Source organism: Parasteatoda tepidariorum, chromosome 2, assembly GCF_043381705.1.
Source record: "Parasteatoda tepidariorum isolate YZ-2023 chromosome 2, CAS_Ptep_4.0, whole genome shotgun sequence".
Taxonomy (NCBI): Eukaryota; Metazoa; Arthropoda; class Arachnida; order Araneae; family Theridiidae; genus Parasteatoda; species Parasteatoda tepidariorum.
The window spans coordinates 61,621,039-61,640,592 of NC_092205.1; the positions used below are offsets into that span (position 1 = coordinate 61,621,039).

General features: G+C 28.2%; 1 protein-coding gene across 10 annotated transcripts in view; it reads right to left on the reverse strand.

Annotated features, from left to right (window-relative positions):
• LOC107451346 (latrophilin Cirl) overlaps nt 1-19,554 on the reverse strand; it is a 627,655-nt gene that overhangs the window by 253,768 nt on the left and 354,333 nt on the right. For 3 of the 10 annotated variants that reach the window (XM_043039806.2, XM_043039802.2, XM_043039808.2), the window contains exon 1: nt 7,244-7,772. The exons of 6 other annotated variants lie outside the window; for them this stretch is intronic. In XM_043039806.2, the coding sequence (XP_042895740.1) occupies nt 7,244-7,283 (40 nt within the window). In that variant the 5' untranslated portion in view covers nt 7,284-7,772. Of the gene's footprint in view, nt 1-7,243; nt 7,844-19,554 lie in introns of those variants that run through there. One more of the 10 variants, XM_043039803.2, reaches the window with a different exon arrangement.

Below are 19,554 nucleotides of genomic sequence, written 5' to 3' on the forward strand. Positions count from 1 at the left end.
AATGGGGTTTGTTGTAAATTGAATTCGGATGAAACAAAATCTTTAAAAAAAAAAAGAAAAAAAAGAAAATTTCTTTTAAAAAAAAAACGTAGTAATTTATTATATTTGAGTTTCTAAATTATTCTACACGCATACATCAAAAGAAAAGTAACTGCGCCAGTAAATGTTAGCTAAATATAAAAGATTTATAATTTTATATTCTAGTTTAATATAATAATATTTAATTACAAATTTTTCCTTTCATTATTTAAAATGGAAAGAAGAATATGTACATAAAAAAAATATGTATAAGGTATGTTTGTCATAATATTATATCATCATTCACCGCCGAAAAAAATATTAGTTTTAAAATTGTATTTTGTATTAACGGTTTTATCTATATTTCATAAATAAATAAATATATATATATATCAACATTCAATTTTTTATAATCCATAATCGAAGATAGTTTTGNTATATCTACAGCGATGAAAATAGCTTAAATACTTCTGATGCTCAGGGGATAGAGCGTTCGCCTTCCAATGAGGTTAACTGGTTCGAATACCAGCGATGGTTGGTCGATTCGAATTCCGCACTCTGCTCGCACCGATCACAGTGCTGGTGTAAAATATCCTCAGTGATAAACGGATCATGGGTTAGAGTCCCCTTGCCGTTAGACTAAGCTTGGGAAGTTTTCCTCTCCATGTAACGCAAATGCTGGTTTGTTCCCTCAAAAAGTCCTCCACGTAGACTAATTTCTCTTAATCCTTGATCCAGGTATTCCCATATTTTCTGGATTGGGTTCAAAATTACAAGGCTGCCGAATTGAACATAGGTAGTTGTAAACCCGAAATTGGGTCGGCTGTTCAACAACGGTTATAAAATAAAATACTTCGAATGCCCAAAAGTTTCGAACTCTTTACGCACGGTGATTTGTGTGATTTAATATATACCAGACAGATTTTAAATTAGTACTAAAATTGAATAAAGAACTTCGTATGATGTACAAGATTATTTTGAAAGATGATCAAGCTGGTCGCTGCTACTATTCAATATTTCTTTTTATGGAAATACGAGTATCAGTTAAGCAGGTATTATTTGCTTTACGAATATTGTGCAGCAGTCAAAAGAATAGAAAACGTTCTTTTCAATTCGATAATTCAAACGATTTAGAATACCGTTAACTATTCTAAATCGCTTAAAAACTCAAACGATTTAAAATAGCTAGCGGTGATTTCGGTAAAAAATAATGAAATAAAATTTTTTATTATTTTAAATAAACTTGAAAATTACAATTTCATAACTAAACTCACTCTTTTAATGAATTCCTTTTAGAGAAATAAGCTTTTTACTCGAGCATTTTTATTTACTTCACGAGTGTTATGGAGCCGCTTAAAGAATTATTGACAATATCATGGGAATGCTTTGAAAGATGCAAACGATTTATTCAAAAAATTTAAGCAATAGCTATAATAATAATAAAAAATGTTTTGTTTTTTTTTTTGATAAACCAGATTACTGCGATTTAATACTATCACTTAACTTTCGATAAAGTTGTACTTCCAATTAAAATTGAACACTTTAGTTTTTGCAATAATGTAAGTAATGAAAATTATCGATCTTAGTAGTTGTTACTTTGAGCTTTGTAATAGCATAAATAAACTCAGAATTTTAATAAAAACTAAGCAATTGAATTAGTTAGCCAGATAAAAAACAAAAAAAAAAATTAGAGCATACTCAAAAACTTTATTTGTTTGGAATGGAAACCCACAACGTATATAATTTTTAATCAATTTAAAAAAAAAATGTTATCTATAGTAAATTAAGGAGAAATTTATCTACCTAAAAAGTAGGCTTAGCCATGACCATATTATCATGTGATAACTTTATTAGCCTTACTTTAAACTACAACCAAAAGGTTGAACATAAGCTAATTTTTAATTAAATCTAAGCTATGCTAATTTCCTCATTAAATTTTAAAACATAAACTAAGAGAAAAAAAAACTTACAAAACTACTGACAATGTACTCCTAATGTTTACTAAGCCTTTATATTTTTGACTATTTATAATTTAAATAAACACAGAAAAAAAAATATAAATGCTTTGTCAATAGATTTCTAAATGCTATATAAAATGCAATACTTTTATAACATACATATCTCAACTAATAAAAAGAAAATTAGCTTTTCTCGCAGCTATCTTTAGCCAAATTAAAGCTAATCTTTTAACGATTTTAAATAATCGATTCAGATAACGATATTTATCATTATAACAACGCATTGATTGACTGCAAGAGCTTTAAAAGCACCGAAAAACACTTATCTCGATTAGTTGTCAACAAATACTTATACAAAATGCAATAAACATGAAACAATCAAGCTCTGCGGTGAGCTGGACAATCGATTTACAACTGAAAGCAGGGAAAATACAAAACAGATGTTCATGGACCATGCCTATAAGAACACCTGTACTATATTTGGTTCTAAATTGGAAACAGTCAATAATATAAGCATTCATTTGGATGGCAGAGCAATTTGTTTGAATAATGAACAAATAGCTTTTATTTACGATAATATATTATCTTTGTTAGATTCAACAACATTTTATTTGGTAGCTTTTATGAATTCTGTTCTGACATTTTCCTAGTTAATGAACCAAAACGGGGAAAACTATTTCAATAAAATAATCGAATTTTGAATAATTTCGCCTTTTATGAGAGCTATGGAGAAATGGATGAGGAAAATAACAATGAAGTTAGGATGTAATTCATTCATATTAGCTTTATAGCACTGATCATAAAAAAAGGCAGAAATAATAATCGATAAAGTAATATTAGAAAGAAAGAAAAAATTGGAGCAAAATATGGAATTTGTTTAAAAACTTATGCATCACTACCCTATTCTCTTTCCTATTAACTTCCTTTATAATTTTGTTTCGAATTTCTCCATTTCTTTAAATTTATTCTGATACATAATGGCTCTTATTTAAAATGACTTCAATAATTTAAAATTAATGAGAAATATATAAATTTTATTACTTTAATTATATTTTAATTTAATAATATAATGACTGATTAAATCCTATAATAAACTGTGCAGTTTAAAAATTTTGTTTTAAAAATCATATTCAGATTCAGTTATCATATTCAGATATTATTTTAAAGAGAAAGAAACTCTTCGCGTCAGACAGACAATCACTTATGAAATATTGTTTCAAAAAAATTAAATAAATAAGTAAAAATTTATAATATTACCTTAAAGTTTAAGCATTCAGAAAAGAAAACGCTAAACTTGAGTTTGAAAATAAAAATAAACAGCTGAAATATCTACCAATATTTTCTTTAAAAAAAAACTAACAAACAGCAACAGCATTAATTTAATAGTAACAAAGTTAAAGAAAAATAATTTAAAAACAAGTAAAATTAAATATAAGTCTAATTAGGGAGGGAAACGCGTTTAAAAAATAATTACGTCGCACTTTTAATTTAAGCTTACATGCTGAATAATTGCAGATTTATGTCAAATAATTTTTACAAAAATAAAAATAATGCTGGTATATTATGATTATGCGTATTTACTTTTTATGCAACAGTTTATAAGTGCATTAAGAAATCTTTAATTTAAAGCAATCTCAAAATACACTGATATTTATAAATTTTGAATTAAGACTAATCTTCTTTGTATAAAAACAATTAGACTAGAAACTGCTGTTTTTATAATCATTAAATCTTCTGAATGCTGTTTATCGAGCTGTTCCAGTATGAGATAAAAAAAAGTACAATCCTGCAAATTAAATATATTTAATAAGGAGTCACTATGAAGGACAATAAAGTATAGAGACAAAAAAAAAACTTCTTTGGATAAAGCATGCCTATTTTAAAAATAGAGTTTAATGGCCATAAATAAGAATATCTTATTTTTCTCTTGCTGCAACATTTTAAGAATAAATAGGTGCATTTTAATTAGGTGCAATTTTATTGCACCTAAATATTTTAAAAAATAAAATGGTTTCCAAATCTCAAATATTTTTAAAATTATTTATTTACACTAGAATTCTCATAATTTGAATTCTCTGTTGTAGATCATCAAATCTCATAATGCACAAAAATCATCCATTTTTACTGATTCATTATTTAAAAAAAAAAAAAAAAACAAAAAAANAAAAAAAAAAAAAAAAAAAAAAAAAAAAAAAAAAAATTGGGTAATTACCGAAACGTTTAAGAAATTCGGAAAGGGTAAGTAACTTAAAACCTTCAACTCTTCATAAAAACAGTTTAACTAAGAATTTTTAACTATTAAAGCCTTATCTACATTGTTAAAGTATTTACGTTCTTCAAAGTAGCCAACTTTATTTTAGCACTTGGCAGTTTAATCTCTATAAATGCATTCCAGAAATGCAAACGATAAAATACGCTTCCTATCTTTTGTTCTTAACAGTTTAAAAAAAAAAAAAAGAATTATTTCTCGTTTGAAACTAAAATGGTTTCCAAATCTCATATATTTCTAAAATGATTTATTTACAGCAAAATTCTCATAATTTGAATAATTTATTGTAGCTCATCAAATCTCAAATTGTACAAAAATCGTCCATTTTTACTGATTCATTATTTTAAAAAAAAATCGGGCAATTACAGAAACGTTTAAGAAGTTCGAAAATGGTAAGTAACTCAAAATTTTCAACTCTTCATTGAAACAGCTAAACTAACAATTTTAACTATTAAGCCTTTAACTGTATTGTTAAAGCATTTACGTTCTTCAAAGTAACAAACTTTATTTTAGCACTTGGCAGTTTAATCTCTATAAATGCATTCTAGAAATGCAAACGATAAAATACACTTCCTATCTTTTGTTCTTGACAGTTTAAAAAAAAAGAATTATTTCTCGTTTGAAACTGGCAATTGTCAAGCATACGCCTACTAGTAGGTTCGGCCAGGTAAAAGAACGTCAAGAAAAAAGGTCCGGCTTTAATGAAAGTGCAGAAGAACACATAGAATGCATTTTCCCCTCTCCTGTGTTACTTGTTATTAAAGAAAACCCGATTGGAAGTGCCCTGGGGCCGGGTCTTTAACTCTTAGCCATGCCGGTCATTACGAAGCTTATTTTCTTTCTTTTGCTTTTTTGTTGGGGTGCGTGTTGAAGTATTTGGAAAAGTAACAAGAATTGACAAGTTACGATGGATTTTTTTTCTTTTTACTTATTTAGCGATAATGCTTTCCTGTCACGTTATTTTAAAATAATTTGGTAACTTACAAAGAATTGCCTTTTCAGTTTTCATTATTTTTCGTTACGATAGGCTCCAAACAAACATGCTAAGCAAGTAAGTAATTGAAAGACTCTAGAATGTTAGAAATTTCGAGGACTGCTGTTGTTCAATTTCAGTCGTACATGTTTAACTTAATTGTGTGAGATGGTTTAACATGGTTTAATTTAACAACATTTTCTTAATGTTGCAGCGAATTTCAGCTATATCAAAGTTCAACGTCTCACCGAATGGAAAAGAATACAATAATCCATAGAAAGATTACAGCAACTTAAAGGTCGAATTGAAGTTATAATTTAAAAAAAAAAAACTTAAGTTGTAAAAACGACAAAAACATTAAAAATGTTAACTATAAAAAAATTCACATAATTATCAATTTAAAGATTCAATCGTGATTAAATTGATAATAAAACAATTTTGTATTAAATTTCTTTAATTTTTCTAAGCATTTACTTATAGAATTAATAGCAAAATTGTTGCAAATCGTAGCTTTAAAATAATTCATTTGACGCAAAATATACATATTGAATGCATGATTTAAATTACGTTTTATAAATCTGCTTTGTTAATTAAGACTTCAAGAAAAAAAAACTAACTTCCAAAAGAACTTAAAAAGAAATAATAAAATAAAAAATCAATAATGAAAGAAAAGTAGACCTATAGCAAATTTTCAATAAATTGAGGTTTTCCTTTTTATTTAGTAAACATAAATGATTGTTATATATTGCTAACATGCCTGCATAATTGCGCACATAAGTCAAAAAGAGAAGCAAATCTATTTAAATTACTTAGAAACTACAGAAGATCCTACAATACCTGATCTGTAAGCATACCTTACTTGTAAAAAATAAAATAATAATCCAAGTAAACAAATAGAATATCATGTCTCCTAACGAAAGCATAAACTTGAATTTTATATTGTTAAAAAAGCCCGTATAATAACAATGCAAAATAGGCTTTTATCAGTAGGAAATGTAACAAGGTTTCAAGCTTAAAAAAGACGTAAAAAAGTTTTCCGGAATTGTTTTGCAATATATAATAACAATCGTTGGGATTGACATTGACACCCCATAATAGAACATTCTGTGTTGTAACTAACTATAAATAATGCACTTATGTCATAGTTATCGACAGGAGGATGAAAAAAATTTTAGATTTTCATCTTATCCACATTAGATAGAAATTTTTGAACTTACTTTAATTAGCCTTTATCGAATAAAAGAGTTTTCTTTGCGCAAAAACAAATTCGTTTCTAATAAACTTTGTAATTTCAATTTAAAAAAAAAAAAATCTATTTGATAAAATAGCAATTCAAGAAACATTTACTAGCGGTTTAAAATTAGAAGCGCTATGTTTCAAAAACCGGGAGATTCTGAAAAGTTATTCCAAATTATATTTTTACGAATTTCCTTTCTAATATCATTCGAAACTGTCATTTGGGGACACTATAAAAACTTAATTCACGCGATTAAAAAGCGACAAGTTATTGAATTGAACTCATCGGATTACTAGTAGGCAGTAGCCAGTAAATAAATACCATAATAATCAAATTAAAAGATTTAATGAAGAAAAGAAAAATTGTACGTGATCGAGAAGATCAATATTTTCGGAGTCATAAAAATAAAATATTCGAACATAAAGTCAAATTGAAACAGTGACGATAAAATCAATCATCGAAATGTGATTATTTCCTTGAAACTGAAAATCGTCGGCTTAATTCATTTGGTACTAGTATTATGGCACGTTCTTCAAAGGGAAGTAGTATAAACAATTCCTTTAAATTCATGGTTTTTTCGCTAAATTTTAATTTCTTAAGCATATTTTTGAAAAGGTTTTTAAGATTTTAGAAAGGTTAAAGGTTTTATTCGATAAATAATAAGAAAATAACATATTTGAAAAGGTTTAACGATACCCGATTTATACAGTACGCAAAAAAAGATACCTATATTTTTGAAAAAAGGTTTTAAATATTTCCTCATTGAATAAAAATGAAAAGTTACTCACCAATTTTGGTTATCACACAAAAACTCGATCTAAACCACATATCCACAATTAGAAAACGAAAAAATCCATAAAAAATCGGCACTAAATTTTCATTCCTTTCTATTAATTATTGCGAATAAAGAAAGGAAAAAGAAATGCACAACTAACAATCATCAGCACAGCAACAACGTTGGACGACGCGGACAGCTCATTTGTTGCCGAAAAGAAAATAAACAATAAACTGCTCAAACCAGCTTAGTTTTTTTTTCTCACAAATACTCCAGCCGACCACTCAGCCAGTTCAACTTGGAATGACTAGGTCCCGAAGTTGGAAGATTTTCCACGCCTCGCCGGGGTGCTGGGAGTAGGGTGGGAGGGAGTAGAATGTAAACGTCATCCCCTCAAGGTAGGAGGATCTGTAGAGGGCGCTGTGCCCCCCTCTGATTATCGTTTGCTTCCCCCTACTGTTGGAATATCGTCAGGAAGAATTTTTCTTCCTACCACCAGTTTTTCTTGGTTTTGGATCGCTCAACACTGTCATTGAAACAATGAATAGCGCAAACTGTGAAAAGACATTTTGTGAAATGAGTGGTTTTGGGTTGATGATGGTGTCATTTGTTTAAAAAAAATGTGGGTGCTTCACAGATCTGCAGGTGCTCACATTTAGTTTTTGAACAGGTGTTTGGTTCTTTAAAGACAGGATGCTAGCCTGATTAGAGGACGGATTTTACTATTGTGTTATGTATTAAAAGCTTCCTCTGGAAATGACGTATAATTTTTGCGAATATTTAGTATACATTCCGGTGTAAATTGTCTCAAAAAGGCGTAATTCCTGTCACTAGCTTTAACACTAGAAAAAATTCAAGTTGAAAAGAAACGAAGAAGAAAAAAACTATTAGACTTATAAACTATTAGACTTATAAACTATTAGACTTATAAACTATTAGACATAAAACATAAAAAAATTATTAGACATATAAACATAAAACTATAGACTGACAAAAGATGGGTATATACCCCTTTCTAATGTTTCAAATAATTATATTGCCGTGCAATAGAAAAATCAACGTAAGCGGCAAAAAACCCAAAATTGAAATATTTACATACTTAAAAATTTTTTTTAATAAGTTTCATGCTGTAAAAAGACTTAAACAAATTTTTATTAGTGTTTTGTAATTTTAATTTAGGTTGATAGCATTAGCAACAGAAAAAAAAATAGTTGTCTCGAAATCTAACGTATAGCATAAGATGGCTTGATTTATAAACCGTGATTTGAGGACAAATCTGCGCTGTCCTCGAAAAATTTTTTGATTTGAGGACACCCATATGTTTATGGAAAATATTAATTTTTATGTCCAACAAGGATTTATTATTTTTGTTTTTAATTTTTCGTAATCTCATAGATAATATCAGATGCAGAACCATCTTCAACTTGAGATTTCATTACTAGGCAGTTTTAAAATATACAACATTCCAAATTTGAATACATGTAAAATAAATTAGTATACTTGATTATTAAAATTAGTTCATTTTTTGCTGAAATTATTTTAAGACGAAAATGACGTTTTCCTCTGATAGTTTTAGCATGGTGCTATTTTGCTTTTTGTTTGTATTCTCGGTGAAACAAAACTATCTCGTTTAAAAAAAAAAAAAAAAAAAAAAAAACCTGCGTATTTCTGATTCTTTTAATATTTCACTGTATATATATTAAAAAAAATATGTTTTCAGAGAAATTCGAGGACACGAGTTGAAATTCGGAGAAATTTTCTGTCTTTAAAGAGTTTTTTTAGCACAATAAAGGAAATTCGTAGACTGTCCTCAAGATTTGAGGACGTCTGGTCATCTTAGTGAAACACTAAAATTGCTTTTTTTTAATTTCAATTGCACAGCAGTATCATAATTTTTTTTTTTTCATAAACCCCTTTTTTTTTTTAACCCCGAATTTGATTTCTTTAATCTCTCAAATAAAATTTTCAATTTCTATTTTGAGTATGTTCAGGTTGGCAACGTAACGGAAAAGTGGAAGATGTTTAAATTCAATTTGATTTGATTGAATTAAACTTGACGCCTCGATCCAGTGTGGTATCGTTTTCCTATTTCCCCTTTGTTTTCAGTTTTAATCTATCAAATGTGTTCATTTTTCTAAAACTCGGATGTTTCTAATAAATGCAGTAACCGTTGAAATTAAACTCGATTTTATGAAATTATGATTCAGAGAGATATTTTTACCATAACCTTTTTTCTCGCGAATTGCTTCGTAAAATTTCCAATTTTCTACAATTCGAGGAATCAAACGCCTACAGCAAATGAATTCAACTCGGTTCTTCAAATCAACTCAAATTTTCTAGTATTTTTATCCGTGAAAAATTCCATTTCGCGCTACTTTATCTGTGTAATTTCTATTCAAGTAAAACTGTACTTTTTGATATTATATACCTTTATAATACCGTAACTGTGCTGTACTTTTACTGTTAATTACTGACTCTGTACTGTACTGTGAATAACTGATAACTGTTCCTTTTGATTTAAAGTTCTGTTCCGAAATATTTTGTTTGGATGAAATTCTATTCGACGACATTTTATCCAGGAGTTATTCTGTCCGACATTTTTTTTTTTTTTTTAAGCGTGATTCTTTCCTGTAATGTTTTGCCCGACTGACCTTCTGTTCCATAAAATATTGCCCAAGTGAGATTCTGCGATGTTCTGCCCAAGTAGGACTCTGTTTTATGATATTTTGTCTGAGTGAAATTCTGTTCTATGATATTATTTTGTTCCGAGTGAAATTCTGTTCCATGAAAGTTTACCTGATTGTGAGATTCAGCCCAATGATGTTTATATTGCCAGAGTGAATTTTTTTTCCTTTCCTGATTTGTCGGTGAGAGATTTTGCCTCGGTGAAATTCTGTTCCATAATAGTTTGTTTACGTGAGATTATTTTCCATGCTGCCTTTCTTGGCTGAAATTAGATTCTACGATATATTTCGTCTAAGTTATTATAACATAATTATAACATATACAACATAATTGTCTGTGAAAGGTTCTGGATTCGAATCCTGGACAAGCAAGGGTGTTCTTTCATTCCCTGTACTATCTGTCCTTTCTGTGGGAGCAACGTTGGCCAGTCTAATATGGCGCCCCTGAAAGAGTGACCAACAAATCTGCCCAAGTATGCCTGAATTAACGAATGTCAACCCAGATGGGCATAGGAAAAAAAATTGTCCGAGTTATTATAACATAATTAGTAACATGTACAATATAATTGTCTGAGTTAATATAACATAACAATGTAGCACATGTACTACATAATTGTCTGAGTTATTATAACATAATTAACAACTTGTAAAATATAATTGTCTGAGTTATTATAACATAATTAGCAACTTGTTAAATATAATTGTCTGAGTTATTATAACATAATTAGCAACATGTAAAATATAATTGTCTGAGTGATTATAACATAATTAGCAACATGCAAAATATAATTGCCTGAGTTATTATGAGATAATTAGCAACATGTAAAATATAATTGTCTGAGTTATTATAGCATAATCAGTAGTAAATGCGTTTAACTACATTTTGAAATAATGATCTGATTTTATCCATCACCTGAATGTCTTTTTATCAACGCTTTTTTACTAATATTTTTATTTTAATAGTATATTACAATGTCTTTATTTTATGCCGTTGTTATATTAACAAATTTATTACATTTGAAATTATATTTTTTTTATTAAACATTAACTAAAAAAATATATATACAGAGCAGTTTTTTAGAATGTTTCACGGTTCAAATGTTCATCGTCGTTATTACCAACGCACCTGTATTTGAAGTCAACTATTTAAACAGAAACAGGGCATTCACTCTTATTCTCTGCCTAGCAGTTAGAGAGTAAATCAGATCAATATACTATGCGTAAGTTCAAAGCTATATTTACTTTTACGCAGGTGGGTGTAATATATCATATAGCTTGGATAAAAAACTGACATAAAAAGTTTCATTTATTTATATTTCAGTTGTTCTTGAATAAAATTTACGAACGTTATACGAAGAAAAATTAATTTTGGCTCCGTAATTGCATTCGGTTATTTTTATAGCCAATAACATAGGGAAATTTAACATTCCAAATTTAATTGAAAATGACTATTTAATTTTGTTTTTGATCATATCTAGTAAATTCTATAGAAAATGCCCATTAAACTCTATAAATATGAATATTATTGGAAGAATACTGAGGTGATATTTTGAAAAATTTGTTTATTAAGGCAATTTGGTTTTTACTTATTTATTAAAAGGTTGGTAACATGCAGGGTGATTAAATATCCTTAAACAGTTATTTTTATTAAAGTATGGAAACATTTTCTTTTATATAATTTCTATTAATCACTATTTAATTTCATTTTGTTTCCTCGAGCAATCAAACAGGTTTTGGTGTTTTCAATCCAGCCTTCCCCCGTAATTATTGGTTGAATATTTCGATTGCGTTTCTGTTTTATTCCTCACTCACATATCAATCTATATCCCTATTCTTATATAAATTTTTTTGTATATGTATACATACTTAAAAATGTATATACATTTAAGAAGGTACATAGCTACACCCTCTATAAAATAAATTCGTATTTTTTAAATTCGTATTTTTCAATATATGAAAACTTGAAAGAAAAATGGATAATGCAAGAATTCTGATCCTTTAAACAACAATTAAAAAAATTTTTTAAAATAAAACTTGAAAATATTAGTCTATGTATTTATTTTTCAAATTATGAAATAATTAATTACTATTTGAATTCACCAGAGTTTTTCGTNTAAATTGTCATTTCTCGCATTGTTTTTAAATAAAAATTTTTGAAATTTTCGTTTGTTGCAAGATATTTCGCATAAGAACAAGTACCTCCGCTAAACTGTTCCCGTACCCCTGGGGGTACGCGTACCACACTTTGGGAAACACTGCTCTAGGGGAACATCAAAAAGCAAAGTAAATTTGACCGAAGCGTTTTGATGACTTTTCGTAAAATTAACAGTAAAATATAACTTTATTATTCTGCTGTTTTGTGGTAAATGTGATACAAATTCGTTAATTTTATTATATCTTAGAGCATGTAATAAAAACCAATGTATGGTTTAAATACTGTATAATTTGGTTCCTATACCAAATTTATGTTGTTTTTTTTTACTAGAAATGTTATTAAAATGTTACAAGTGCAGTAATTTTAATACAATTTTTCTCTTGTAAAATTACTGTATACAGGGTGATTATAAAATGACTTTGCCCTTTCTGGGGAGCATACCGTTTGAGAGAATAGAATAACATTTTGTACATAGGTATCATTTTCTAGAGTTCAAGAATGCTGTCAAAAATGAATACATAGTTTTCACTGTTACAGTTACAATTGCAAAATTTTTTGAATTCTTCAAACGGATACACCAACTTTTTTTTTAACCGAAACGTAGTCCTTGCAGTAAAAAAAAGAAAGCCAAAAATGAAGTTGTAACGATATTTTTACCTTTAGAAATAGAGAAAAAATTATAAAGAAAGCCCTTTACGTTTTAGAAAATTTTTGACGCGTCCTTACTCATATGTCGATAATTTCTTTTCTGTTGTAAAAGTTATTATCACGTCAAAGTTATTTTATTACCACCCTGTTGTATGTATACATATACATCTATGCACATCATCATATATCATGATGCATAAACCCTACATAATATTATAGCATGTAATAAATTAAATCGCGGTTTTAATAAAATTACTTCTTTTACTCTTACAAAAGTTTAGATTTTTATTATAATTATTATTTTTTCAGAATTCTTGAGTACAAATTTTTTTTAATGAAATAAGAATATGTCATCATAATCACCTTCATAAATAAATTTTAAATTACTCTTTTATTCATTCAATGAAATGTGCAACGATTAGCAAGAAAATAACCATTTTTTAAAACTGTCTAAATACTAATTCTATAACCCTAATTTCATGCTAGATACAATTTATGAAAACTTTATAAAAAATCGATGATAAATTTTTATCTTTTAAATAGCTATTTTTTTTAACTATCTAATTATGAAATCTCCTAAAATCATGGATACAGTATATTAAAACTTCATGAAAAAATCAATAATGTAATTTGTCTTATCTTTTAATTAGCAATTCCTATCTTTGATATAACTATTGTTTGTTTATAAATATGAATTCTAATTCCTGATTTCAAACTGGATGCAATATATCAAAACTTGAAAGAAAAATCGATAGTGTAAGAATTCTGATCTTTTAAATAACAATTAAATTTTTTTAAAATAAAACTTAAAAATATTAGTCATGTATTTATTTTTCAAATTATGAAATAATTAATTACTATTTGAATTCATCAGAGATTTTCGTAATTTAAAAAAGAAAACTAAGAAAAATATACATCATTTTACTAATTAAAACAAAACATGAAATGAATCAAAACTTACACGCTGTTTCAGTCATAATTTCAAAGATCCATTTATTCCCCAAAGTCATAAATTAAAATTAACAGCTTGTACTTAAATTAATGATTATTAAATTCGACACGTAGTTTTTCAAAAGTGCATATTTTATATTTATTAGTATTTTTTTTTAAAAAAAACATAAAACTTCCTCATATATTTTTCAAATTATTTTTAATTTTTTATTAATTTTATTTGCTTTACCTCCCCCGAGGAAAAACAAAATAATTATTATTTTTTTTTAATTTTTGAGGCTGAAAGCATTAATTAACTATAAATTACAATAATATTTGCTTTTTAAATCTTCCGTTTTAAATTACACTATCATATTAATAAGCGACAGGAAGAATTATTTTAATATAAACAACAATCACTGCCTCATTTGTTTAACTCGACAGAAGTATAAGGAAAATCAATCTTAATTATTTAAACAATTGCATTTAAATTTTTTCCCCTGAATTAATAGTTTGAACCGATAATGCATTTTAACGAGACCCCGATTGTTTAGTAAGGATTTTAGAAGGATCTTACGAGATAGCATTCATCGCAAGCCTTCTGAGAAAATTAAAATAATTTTAAGAAAATGATAAATTAAGAAGAGACCTTAATGTATTTATTTAGGAGTGTGCGCATTCATAGAAATGTATTTTCTTTATAAATTTTGGAAATCTTAAATGTATTTGAAACTGAAAGTGAATTTTTTTAAAGAGAAAATATTAATCCATTGTTGTTTGGTCATAATGGGTACACAGAAGAAAAATGAACAAAATTTAAAGCTCTGTTTAAATTTTATTTTAATTGAATTTTTTTAACGTAATTTTACATTATAGATGTTATAAAATATAAGGAAAAGTGAACAGCTTTTAATTTGCTTAGTTTTTTTCATGGGAAATTTTAAAATGGCTTTACCAACCTGGTAAATATTCTAATCATTTAAGCTCATCCACGAAATATAAATCTTTAGTTAATTTTGAATTTTTTTAAGATTATATAAAGCATTGTAGAGATGCTGGAGTCACAGACTGTAGAATTCAACCACAAAATGACTTTTTGATACTTTTCATTTTAATCTTCTTTATTTTATTTTTTTACAAAAACAACAATTAACATAAAAACAACATAAAAATCGTGTTGACTTGGCAGTTGTAACCGTTTTAAAGTTTCACAAGCCAACTTTTTTCTTCTTTCCTTTTTTTTTAAAGCATTCTATAATCCATTACAGTTTTATCAATAAATAGAAGTTATCTTGGCATATCTAAAATCGTAATCTATTTTCATAATTATATGTCTCTATCATAATTATATGTCACTAATGGCCCTTCTGTTTATAGACAAACTTAAGAAATTTCTGAAAATTTTTCTAACGTACATTTCCGTTTGTTGATACCACACGAAACACAAAATTGGAAAATATCAAGATGAAAGAACTAGCTTATAGCTCACAGAGAGGGATAAAATAAAGGGATTACGATGGAGTAAATGTAACTAATAGAGGTAGAAAATGTGTAATGAACAACATCACAGGCATTATATTTTTTGCCTATAACATTCTCAAACTGTGCTTTTATAATTATACAGGTAATATACTACAATTTTAAATCACCGTTGATAGACGTAAAATCTTATCCGTAAATTTTTTTTAAACATTACATAAGGAACTATATGCGTTAATAATACAACAATGTAACTTATGTACTAGTCATTTACTTTGCTAAACGTTAACGATGAAAATTACATGACATTATTATCTTACGTATTGTTAACTTTATAATGTATTTATAAAAAATTTTTATTTAAATAAGGCAAACAGTTAACATGCTATTAATTTCAAGCACCGCTAATAACTGTCCAAGTACACTGAACAAAAATCACGTTAAAAATTGCCGTCATATGTCTCAAAAAGTTTCCTGAATTTTACTGCATTGTACAAGATTTGATAGCGCAACGTTTAACTATGAAGGTAAGTGTTTACTTTACCTGTGTATCCTTGTAATTTCGAACTAATCTAATAAAACCAGAATCCTTCCGTTTTCTTTCAATGAAACAGGCCTGTCTTTACGTTACATGAGGAGGAAAACCATGAAAAACGATTGGTAAAGGTGCTCTAACGGCAAGTAATAATTAAACGGCGGCAATAACAAATTTGACACTATAAATGTCAAGGGAAGGAGCTTGAAACTACAAAACTCTTGTAAGAATCATACTAAAATAACTACCTATAAATTAAATTTCACGTTATAACTAACTTGAAATTATTTCTATTTTAATTAAAGTTTTATTTTTGCTAGAAATAGAAAAGAAAATTATCCATCGAAATTTCATTTTGTTCATATAATAATTAAACATTGACTAAAAGAAGAAAAGAGAAATTATTTCAAATAAAAACTCCCTCATTGAAAATTAATGATTCGTCAAGAACTCGAAAGGACAAATTATAAATATTCCTCTTGTAATCAACAATTGCTGAAATCTTCCATGTTTTATGAGCTATAAACTCACAAAAAAACCTTCAATATTAAAAATAAGCGCCTTTGGAAATCATTCATCCAAAATTTTTCACAAAGCCCGTGATATTAAGCTGTTTACAAACTAGCGCCCGACTCAGGCCATCAACTATATGTATTTTTTATTTTTTACTTCCTCTCAGTCGGCTTGGCCTTTTATCAGCCAACACAATAGATCGCTATAATATAGTGCCGCGCGCGAAAGGAGACAAGAAAAGAAAATAACGATTTTCATTCTAAAGGTTATGATATAAGTGTCACAGTTCACGGGAACATCTGTTACCTTAAGGTGACAGGTCCTGGCCACGGCCAGTACACCTTATTTTAAGCTATTTTTTACTTTTTTTATTTATTTATTTTTTCCTCTCTTAAAAAAGCACTTTTACTGCCTGTAAGAAAGAAAAAGAAAAAAAGGGACAGGAAAATATTTGAGATAAAATTAGTACAGGAAAGAGCTGATAAGTATCAAGTTATGGAATTATTATCTTCATTTTTCACTGAGGGTAGTGGAAGTTGGAGTTAATGATTGATATAATTGAAAGCATACACTCCTGTTACAGCTTAATCTTGTTTTAATGATCCTTTTGCAAGGTCTGTACGGAGATTAATTCGAACCAATTAATTCAATCCCCCTTTAACAGCTGTTAATCTTGATTGATTAGGTGGGTCCTTATTAAAATTTGATTCGGTGGATATTTCCAGCATTCGAAAACGCTGGAGGCGTGTTTAATTCGATCGTCAGGGAAATTCGATGGGGATAATTGACGAATACTCCCATAGAAATTTAGAACCATTTTGCGCCATAGAATTCCTGGCAAATTATGCCGACAAACCATGTTAAAATATAGTAAAGATGACCGACAACTAGTTGATTTAGCATTTTTATAAGGCGAATTTTATGGTTTGTACAGACATGACTAAAACCTTTTTTTGAAGATTTTATTATGGTTACCATTGATGTTGGCACCGACCACAGGGCTGACGTAAAATATCCTTTGCAGACCATGGGTTAGAATCCCCATGCGATTGGCCAAACCATGAGAGTTTTTTTAAATTTTCTTTCCACGTAATACAAATACGGGTTTGTTAAAGGCAAAAGATCACACTCCAAAAGCTAGTTTGTCACAATGCCTGATTCCTTGCCTTCTGGGTTGAGTTTAAAATTACAAGGCCACGGGGTTAATTAAACCAAAAATGGGTTGATTGTTCAATGGTGGTACTGAATATAAGTAAATATAAACAAGGAAAGTCGCGGGTTCTGATCCTGGCGGTTGATCGGTTTATTACCCATCACTCCATGAACACAAATGCGGGTTTGTTCAGAAAATCTTAAAACCCTCAGATAGTCTTTAACTGATTGTACGCCATGTGATTATTTTCGAACTTTTATCCCACTAAGTTCATAAATACAAACTGTTTGAATGAATCAAGTATTTTTGGAAATTTTCTAATAATATTATGTAAATTTTTTATCATTAGATAGCAATAACAGATCTATCGTTGGTAGATATTTTTGTACAAGAACTGATGATGCTATAACTTGGAGGACAGAGCTATTTGTGTGGCCTCTTTTTGTAAACAAAAAATAAAAATTTTGTAGACATTCGGACTATTGAATTGAAAGTGATTTTGATAAGACTCTTTACTGCAATAATAACTACTGAAAATAAAATGAAAATGATTTCAAAATATGATTTTGCAACTCAAATTTATGCCTCATACAAAATAGAAAAGTCGGCTCAATGATGAACCATAATAAGGTGCAAATTCGGAGCAACCTTAATCTTAATAAGGTGCATATTAAGGTTATTAAAAGACATTATGGTTCCAAATCTAAATACAAATTTAAAAGACATTATGGTTCAATGCATCGGAATGAAAGGACATCGAAGGAAATCTTGACAAAACTTCTTAAAAATATGTATATCTTATAGTTTTTTTTCTTTTCTTTTTTTTCTTCTTTTTTTTAAAAAATTTAAACGAATACAATTAACAATAAAAGAGAAAATGGTTGGAGATTGTTCTTTATCCATCTACCATAAAAATGAGTTTGACCAAAATTTCTTGGAAAAAAATCTGAACCATTCCACAGATAAAATAAAACATCTTTCTCTTAAGGATAGAAAACAGCTTTTACTATTACTAATACTCAACTACCATCAAAATTAGTTAGACATAAGAAAATTAAAAAAAAAGAAAAAAATATTTGAAAATATTTATTGGAAACATAAACACAACAAAGTACTATCGACTTCTGTTTGGAACAATATAACTCAAGATTTATTCGTTTCTTGATTATCCACGTCTGCGTCGGAGAAAAATCACGTTAAATATAATTGTCCAATTACACCAATGATAAATAAAGCGAAACTACGCTTTAGATCATAAAACCGTGCATCGGTCTAATCGAATACCGAATTTCTCTTGACTATCCAACCGAATTCCTTGATTTATTGTCTTGGCATAAGACGACTTGGCCCGAAAGAATAACAGTAAATTAAATAACCATAAAGTAGGGCCCCATCTCAGTTTTATAATACACCAAAAGATAGTAGAGCCAGAGTTGAAACCTGAAGACAAGTATTCTCAATACCATCAGTTATTCAATATAAGTTATTGAAAACCTATATTTTGTGGTCATACACAAATAGCGAAAGGGTTAGAGATGTAAAATTCAAGATTGACCCCGATGCGGTTATGAGGTTTGTTTGAAAACAATGAGCTATTAATTTAGCAGAGTTTAGAGGTAGACGAAGCGAGCCAAATCGTGATTCATCGTTTTATTCGGGGGCTTTGCATATAGCGCAAATAAATAGGGATAAAAAATGGTTGACGATATTTTTTGGCGATTGAATTTATGGCTTAGATATAGCACAGAAGAAAAACTTTTCAAGATGAATGTGGGGGTAGGTATTGGATGAAATTTGTCATTCCATTTTTATAGAACAATTCATCATCTTGTTCCGGGGTAAGGGACCATGTTAAATGAAAAGACATTTAAAAAGTTTTATTTTCAAAAATGCTTTTCCCGATTTATAGATCGAGTGCATATTGATTTAAAGAATTCATTTTTCACCGAAAGAAATAAAAGCTTGAATCATTATTTGGGATGCAAAATTGTTCCACAGAACGTTTGTTTCAATGATTTATATCTATCTTAAAAGGATTTTGTACTAAAGAAAAATGTTTGAAAATATATCACGAATTTCTGTCGAAACTAACATTCGATAAATTATCCTTATTTAGTACTATTGCATAAAAAATTACTTAAATTATTTATTTTCTACTTGTTTTAATAGTTTAAAAGAGAAATGGTTCGATATACTTCATTTATAACAATTTTAAAAATTGCAGAGT